Source organism: Merops nubicus, unplaced genomic scaffold, assembly GCF_000691845.1.
Source record: "Merops nubicus isolate BGI_N331 unplaced genomic scaffold, ASM69184v1 scaffold49453, whole genome shotgun sequence".
NCBI lineage: Eukaryota > Metazoa > Chordata > Aves > Coraciiformes > Meropidae > Merops > Merops nubicus.
Genome location: NW_008601910.1, coordinates 1846 through 9416, shown reverse-complemented (window position 1 = coordinate 9416; position 7571 = coordinate 1846). Strand labels below are relative to the sequence as shown.

The following is a 7571-nucleotide window of genomic DNA, read 5'->3' as shown; positions in this document are numbered from 1 at the left end:
CACAAGGTGACGCAGTACAAGAAGGGGAAGGACTCCCTGTACGCCCAGGGTAAGGACGGGGGCGCCCCGGGGCTCTGCGGGGTCTGGGTGGTCACGCCTCGCTCAGGGCGATGGCTGAGGGCTGCGCGCCTGGCCGCGGAGAAGGCGGGATTGTTTCTGATGGGCTGTAGCTGCGGGCTGAGCTCTGCTCGGGTTTGGTAAGAGTGCCGGTTGTGCTTGTAGTATGCCTAACACGAGACATTTCCTCTTGTAGGAAAAAGACGCTACGATAGGAAGCAGAGCGGCTATGGGGGCCAGACAAAGCCCATCTTCCGTAAGAAGGTGAGTGCTGCTCCTGGGAGAAGGACCTGAAACTTTCTTGGCAATCCACGTGCCAAGTTGAAGAGGGACAGTTTAGCCTTCTGCAGCTATGGGCTGGTCCTGTGCTCAGGACAGTGTTCTGGCAGCTCTGTGCTGGTAGTGCTGTCTGGGGGTGTGAGTTCCCCACCCACATCTGCTCATCTTCCCCACTGCTCCTGTTTTGTGTAGGTGCTCCTGTTTTTTTGAGTGACATGTAGCGTGTGTTTTGCAGAGCAGGTTCTTCAGGGAGCCTTGGTACTGTAGAGGAGTGGGGTCTTACTGGAAGTGATGCCTTTGACAAAAGGAATGTTTTCCTTAGTGCTTGCCAAAGATGAAGAGTATGTTGAAGGGAACAGAAGCCTACTGCTTCTCTTTCTGATGCTTTTGAAGTGTCAGTAGTTTATCAGTGAAACTTGCTGTGTTTCTGAGGCCCTGCGTACCGAGGCTGCCTTCACTGACAAGGGTATGAAAGAAGCAAAGCCTGTGCAGCTCACGGGTGTACAGCAGAGCGTGACATAATTTTTTTGCAGTCCACTTCAGGAAATCCATATTGCTGAGCCAGAACATGAGCTACTGTGTTAGGCCTTTCCTGAGAGCCCCAAAGCAGCAGTGGAAAAGCAGCAGCACATTCTATTACAGATGAGTTGCAGAAACCTGCTGTTGTCCTTCCTCTTCAGTGTGGGTACCTGGGTCTGTAGTCTTGCAGCATGTTTTCCCTCTGTATGTCTGTGTATCTTCTGCCAGAGACTTGGGGGAGGAGGGCAGATCTGTGCTATTTACAGAAGGGAGGCAAAACCTAATGGGCTGATTTGTTAGTTTTTGTGTGGATTGCTTAGTTAGGCTTCTAGAGCTGCTTGGCTCGTTGCTGGAAGGCCTTGGTGTTCTGCTGGAGGTGTCCAGGAAGTCTTCCAGCAAGAAGAAAAAAAAAAAAAGAGTGTAGTTTTTCAGGCTGAGTCTCTGCAGGAAGCGAGGGCGCCCTGTAGCAGACTGCTCCTGTGTGCTGCACAGAGCACAGCTGCAGGGGTCTCACCACACAGCACTCCACCTGCACACCACCATCCCATTTCTGCCTTCCCGGTCAGCGTTAGCGTGTGAGATTGGATGAGGTTCGTAACTGGTGGTTACAGCTCTGTCCAGCTGCTAGAGTAGCCTTGCAGGCTTTGGATTCTTCCCTCTGTAGTCTTTGGGGTTTCACCTAACCTCTCAGTAGCTGTGTTGAGCGTGTTGTGTCCCTGCTGCTCCCGGGGAGTTTGTCCCTGGTGCGGTTTCCAGGCGTGGGTTCTGCCCAGCTTCCTGCTGGCCTGGGCACTGCCACTGCTCAGGCACTGCTCAGCCTCACTGCTCAGCCTGTCCCACGCTGCACAAGTGCCTGCTCCTCTCTGCAGGGCACCAGCCCTGCCCCACCGAACGCCAGTGTCCTTGCTGGGAAGGTGCAGATCCAGAGTACTCCCGTACTGGTCCCTAAGGTGCCTTCTTGTTTTCCATGGAGGGAGCCCGTGCCCCACCGAACGCCAGTGTCCTTGCTGGGAAGGTGCAGATCCAGAGTACTCCCGTACTGGTCCCTTCTTGTTTTCCATGGAAGGAGCCCGTGTTCGTAATCTGTTTCTTTGCACTTTGAAAACAAGCTGCTGAATCTTGAGGAGAGCAGATAACAAGCTTTTTCTGAGAGTGGCTACTTCTCTGCTTGTAGACAGTTTGTTCATTGACACGCTGTGCTCCACTCCTCCCAGGCCAAGACCACAAAGAAGATTGTGCTGAGGCTGGAGTGTGTGGAGCCCAACTGCAGGTCCAAGAGGATGCTGGCAATTAAGAGGTGCAAGCACTTTGAACTGGGAGGAGACAAGAAGAGAAAGGTAGGTTTGTGTGCTGCAAGTGGCTGAGAAAAGGTGGCAACATTCAGTACTGAGTAAACTGGCTCTGTATCTTCTTTCTTACAGGGCCAGGTGATCCAGTTCTAAGGTCCATTCTACCCATTGTCGTGGACAACATTAAAGTATTTGGAAGTGATCCGTTGCTTGAGTTTGTGTCTTGTCTTGGTGGTGGGGTGGGACTTGCAAGTCCATCACTGGGAAGATTGTTCCTTCTAACAGGAAGGTTTTGTTTGCAAAGCTGCTTAGTAAGTGAAGAGTTTGTAATATAAAGGCTTTTGAAAAAAAATTGCTGATGGCTGGGATCTCTTACTAAAAGGTGTTTTAGATTATATGTAGAGCCTGAGCTTCTGATGGGTTTCACACTGGTGACTTCTGTGTGAGAGTCTTATGCTGCTGCTTTTCTCCAGGCTTGTTCATGAGCTTCCTTGGTTGAAGGCTGTCTTCAAAAGGGCCTTCTCTGAACTTCTGTGGCTTGTTTTATGTAAAACAATTGCTGTTTATTATTGAGGTTCCATTTCAGGAATGCTGTGGAAAATCTGAATTGTTGGTAGATGAAGTAGTGATTGAAAAAAAGAAACTGAATGAGCTGCCAGAGCAGGCCTGTTTCCTACCCAAGTCCTTGCCCAAGAGGGAGGGCAAGTGAGATTCTTTGCACTCAGCAGTGGTTTCAATGTAGCAGGTACCAGAGCAACCCATACTGCCCCAAACAGCCCCTGCACTTGGCTGTAGGTGCTCCTTACAAACGAACTGTTGCCCTGCTCTAGGGGGCAACACATGAGCAGAGGCCCCGGAGCAGTGAGTGGGTTTGGTACCAGGGGCTTCATTAGTTGCTAGGCAGTGGTTACATGCTGCAGCTCAGCCGTGACACGTGTGCAGTGCCCGTGTTACAGGAGCTCAGAGGAGAGGGACAGCTCTGTGCTGTCACAGAGCGAAGGTGGGACAGGCCTCAGTGCCTGCCTCATGCCCGACTGCTGTTGGCACCCCTTAGAATTTTCCCTTAAAGAAAAAGCACAAGCACAGCACTGAAGTTTGAAATGAGCAGTGAGCACCTACAAAAGCATGGTGCACTATAGGACAGCCTACCCCAGGCTTTGATGGGATCCACTGGAGGCAGCACTATGCTGCCTGTCATTAGGAAGTCCACCGTCAGCAGGTGCTAGGATTGCAACACGGAGTTCTCTTAAGAGTAACTTACTTGTAGTGGAAATAAAGCTGGAGGATGGGGAAAGGCCTCTTCACATCTTCAGAGGGACTGAGAGTGCTCAGTTACTGCACAGTAACAGAATATGTATTCTTGTTTACTTGGTACTGGCTGATGTGATTGGCGTTTTCAAACTCCTGCTGCTCAAGCTGTTAGCAGCAGTGGCCTTGGCCTCTGCCTGTGAGAGACTGTATAGCTGCATTGTGTCAGCTGTACTGAATGCTGTTTGTAGTAAGCATGGCAAATTTCACAAGAACTTAGTGACTGGAACCAACTGCCTTGTTTTCTAAAACCTGATTTAATTTCAGCTATCATGCTGTACTCCTGGACAATGGAACTAAGAAAAAGCCTTTTGAAGGGACATTTTAATCAAAGTGCTTAATCACAGAAATAAGTCAAGATACTCCTGATTGTGCAGTAGTCAGAAGAGAACATACTTGTACATGATGGCTGCAAAAATGACTGAATATTCATCTCCTGACTCACAGGGACCTGTTTTACTCAACTTAAAGGCTGGTGCCAGCAGTGGAAAGCGAACACGGAGGTATTTCTGGAAGGGAGCTCAGTAAGGAAGGGGACCCCAGCAGCCCTATGAAGGGTAGAGTGAATGATGTGAATTGTCTTCTAAAGGAAAGTGACAGACACTGGTGAGAGGAAGACTCCCAGGGTAAGAAGACCTCAAACCCTGAGACCTAAGGCATGATACTTAATCCCATTTATGCTAAGCAGGCAGCTGTTGAGAAAGCAGTTGCAAGGAAGACCTCAAACCCTGAGACCTAAGGCATGATACTTAATCCCATTTATGCTAAGCAGGCAGCTGTCGAGAAAGTTGCAAGGGAGTGCAGTGATTTAGGGCTGTCAGAAGGTGGAAGTAGGTGTCAATGCTCTGAGGAGAGTGGTTTCTTCAACAGCTGTATGACCAGCTTTTCTTGTGGCTGGACTGTGTGCCCCAGCCTGGCAAAGCCAACAGCAAGGCAGTTGGAGTGTTTCCCTATTTTACCTGAAATGCTCTGGGAGATGTGCAAGATGCTGCAGGTATCCTTTGCATTTCTTCTGTTGGTAGTGGGTGTTAACAGGAGTTGCTGCCCTGCTGGGGCCCTTGGAGCCCCTTAATGAATGAGTTAGCTGAGATGCCAGAGAAAAGGTAAACAGAAGAGAAGCAGCACCCCTCTTACACACCAGGCTTGAGATTCAAAGTGCACGTAGAAGCACTTGAGTAGTGAATGTCTAAGGACATAACAAAGGCACCCAGCTTGGAGGAAAGAAGCAGACTTCTTGTGGCAAGAAGTTTAGACAGAGCCTGAAGCTCACAAAAAAGTCTGTGCCTCCTATGGTGCCACTACTTTCAGCAGCACAGTGCCTGTTGGGTTCACCTCCACACTCAGGGAGGAGACCCAGCTGTAAAATCCCCAGTCCCTGCTGGCTGGCAGGACCTGCCGGACTGAGCATGCCGGATTGCAGGCTAGCCCATTGCCAAGGAGGGTGAGAGAGAAGGTGAAGTTACGGGGTCCTCCTATCTCCTGCTGGTTCAGCACTGCCACAGCATAGGCCTGGCCAGACAGGGGTCGCTCCCACAGCTCAAAGTTCATGTCCTGCCAAGGAGAAAATAAACGGGGGTCTTATGTTAGGGGAGGCAGAACTGATGGTCTTCATGCCTGTCTGTTTAAGCAAGCTTCAGGAACACGTGCACTCACTGGGCTGTTCCCAAACCCTGGGCACTCTATACTCCATGTGTCTTCAGTCTCCCCTTTCTGAGGAGGGTGGTTGCCTGTGCCCCACACCACACCCCCAGCCCACTCCTGCTGTACCTTGGTGATCTGGTATCCCTGCTTGCCCAGTGGATCTTGGTTGATGGCGATCACCTCTTTGTTCTGGAGCAGCCACTTGGCATCGGGACTAATGTGCCGCAGGTCGTTGGACATGAAGAGGGGAGCTGCCATAACAGCCCACATTGCCATCTGAGTCACCGCCTGGTCCCAGCTCAGCCCAAAGTTTCCAATCACCAGCTGTGACAAGAAAACAAAAATACCTGGTAACACTGCCTGCCAAGGAGAAACTGGGCCAGCAACCTGCACACTGGTAAATGACAGGATGCTGAGGGCGGGACCCCTATCTGGGGACTGGTTAGATAGGCTGAGCACTCAGAGCAGAACCTGCTGGTTTGGAAAGGCAAGGCAAGGCATGGCTAATGTGGCAATTTAGGATGAACCACCAGTGGAGGACCCTTAACTGGCTAGGCAGCGTTTATGAATCTGCTTTTGGACGCAGCTATTCCTTCTTTGCAACGCTGGCATGCAGCCTGGCACCTACAGGTTTTCCTTCTCAGTCTTTTTCAGCACTTTGGAGACTGTCTCCCACTGCCACACCTGTGTTTGGAACTGGCACTGCTGGCAGAAGCTACGTTATGTAGAGACAGTGCTTCCTTGGTGCTGTCTGTAGCTGTAGTACCCTTTCCAGCCAGGGACCCATCAAGTTCCTGATCCTAGGGCCCCATTAGAGCCCTTCCCCTCAGTGTTTCCCTGTCAGTTCTCTCCCTTCTCATTCTTCTCAGCCTACAGCTGAAGAAAGGAGTTTTCACTGGTGCCGCAAGGGAGGTCAGTGTTGCTCTACTTGCCATGTCAGGATCATTCCAGCCCCCTGGCCCAGCTATCTTCACAATGGTGTCCTGGTGAAGTGCTGTCCAGCCCAAGATAGTCTTGATGCTGCTCCAGGAATCATAGACATCATGAAAGTTCCTCCAGTGATTGCAGTACTGTTTGATCTCTGTATAATTTGGCTGCCAAAACAATAAGCGTGATTAGCTAAGGAACCTGGCTGTACAAGAACAAGGCCATACACAAGGTGAGACTGGATCAGGAATATTTCTGGGGAGAACTGTCAACACCTTCCATCACCAGCTACTTGGATTGATCTAGTGCATGTTGGTTCCCTAGGATGCCTTGTGCCCAGTAACTCCAGTCTGCCATGTTCCAGACAACACCTAGCTCTGTTAGAAAATTCTTTTGAGCACTATTTTACTGAAGGTGTGATGGGGCCAGTGGGATTAAACTGTAATGTCCCAGTAATTACTACTGTTTGTTGGGTTTACACTCTTCAGTGACTAATGCATTTAACTCCCAATGGGAGGGAATGGCACCATCCTGTCATGATGGCACAGAGGAAAGAGGAAGCCAGCTGTGGGTGGAGAGCCACATGTCAGTCACGGACCCTGGATGGCAGAAATCTGTTGGTAAACAATGTGGAGAATTCCTATTAAATAGGCTGTCCTAAAGTCTCCTGGTTCCTAGAGGTGAGTAGAAGTCTGAGTCTGCAGCACTCTGCGTCCAGGAGGAATAACACCCAACTATCCACTAGCTGTGTGTCTGTGCTGCCAATGTGTTGTTGCTTGGTTCCTTGGAGACAGAAAGTAGATGGATGCTGCTGTGTTCTTTGGCACGCTCCAGCTGGGCTCTGCTTTCATACTGCAGGATACTATGCAGTTCTCTTCAGCAGAGTAATAACGTGCCTCAGGTATAGTTCAGGGCTCTAGAGGAAAAAGTGTTTTTCCTCTATCTTACAGTGTTGTTCTCTGTCAGACCAGAAAGTCACAAGTTTCTCAGGAGGCAGTTCTGCAGTCTTAATGGTTTTCTGTTCTTCCCACTTTCAGCCCCAGGATAAGCCTTGAGAAGCATTCCCTACCTGTTGCATGGGCCTCAAGTATAAAGGCCACTCACAGGAGTACACAATGCTCCTTCCAGTCTTGTTCAGGGCCAGAGACATGTGTCTATAACCTAAAGAAAGAGGACAGACAGAGGTTACCCAATCTCCCTGGTCAAACAGGAACTAATCCAATGTCACAGGTTTCAGTTCCAACTCTTGCAAAATCAAGGCTGAAGACATTACAGCTAAAACAACACAAGGAGGACAGGGGAGTTTATAGTCTGCAGCCAGTCTCCTGCCTCCCAAGGACAGGTGAGCTTCTTCACAGCTTATTGCTCTGAGACTGCTCATCTCTTTGTACATACTGCCATGGGAAGAGGATGTGGTTTTTGCTGCACAGCATTTTTTCCTCTAGGTACCTGGGAAATACAAGCTGGTATCTGTCAGGCTGCTGGGTACACCTTTGCTGGGTAATGTTGCAGGAGTATGGTTTTATGAAGATGTTACAGATTTGTGCCATA

General features: G+C 49.9%; 2 protein-coding genes across 2 annotated transcripts in view; one reads left to right on the top strand and one right to left on the bottom strand.

Annotated features, from left to right (window-relative positions):
* Positions 1-3: 3 nt before the first annotated feature.
* Positions 4-2297, top strand: LOC103770859 (60S ribosomal protein L36a; the record flags this gene model as incomplete). The annotated part of the gene is made up of 4 exons (XM_008938138.1): positions 4-49; positions 254-321; positions 2070-2192; positions 2277-2297. Coding segments are annotated over 4 exons (258 nt in total), but the record flags the coding sequence as incomplete, so codon positions are not given.
* A 2442-nt stretch (positions 2298-4739) lies between these two features.
* Positions 4740-7571, bottom strand: part of GLA (galactosidase, alpha) — a gene marked incomplete at its 5' end in the record, with an annotated part of 4589 nt that continues 1757 nt past the window's right edge. The window contains 4 exons of the mRNA XM_008938137.1: positions 4740-5003; positions 5220-5417; positions 6026-6187; positions 7090-7181. Of these exons, the coding sequence (XP_008936385.1) occupies positions 4740-5003; positions 5220-5417; positions 6026-6187; positions 7090-7181 (716 nt within the window). The remainder of the gene's footprint in view (positions 5004-5219; positions 5418-6025; positions 6188-7089; positions 7182-7571) is intronic.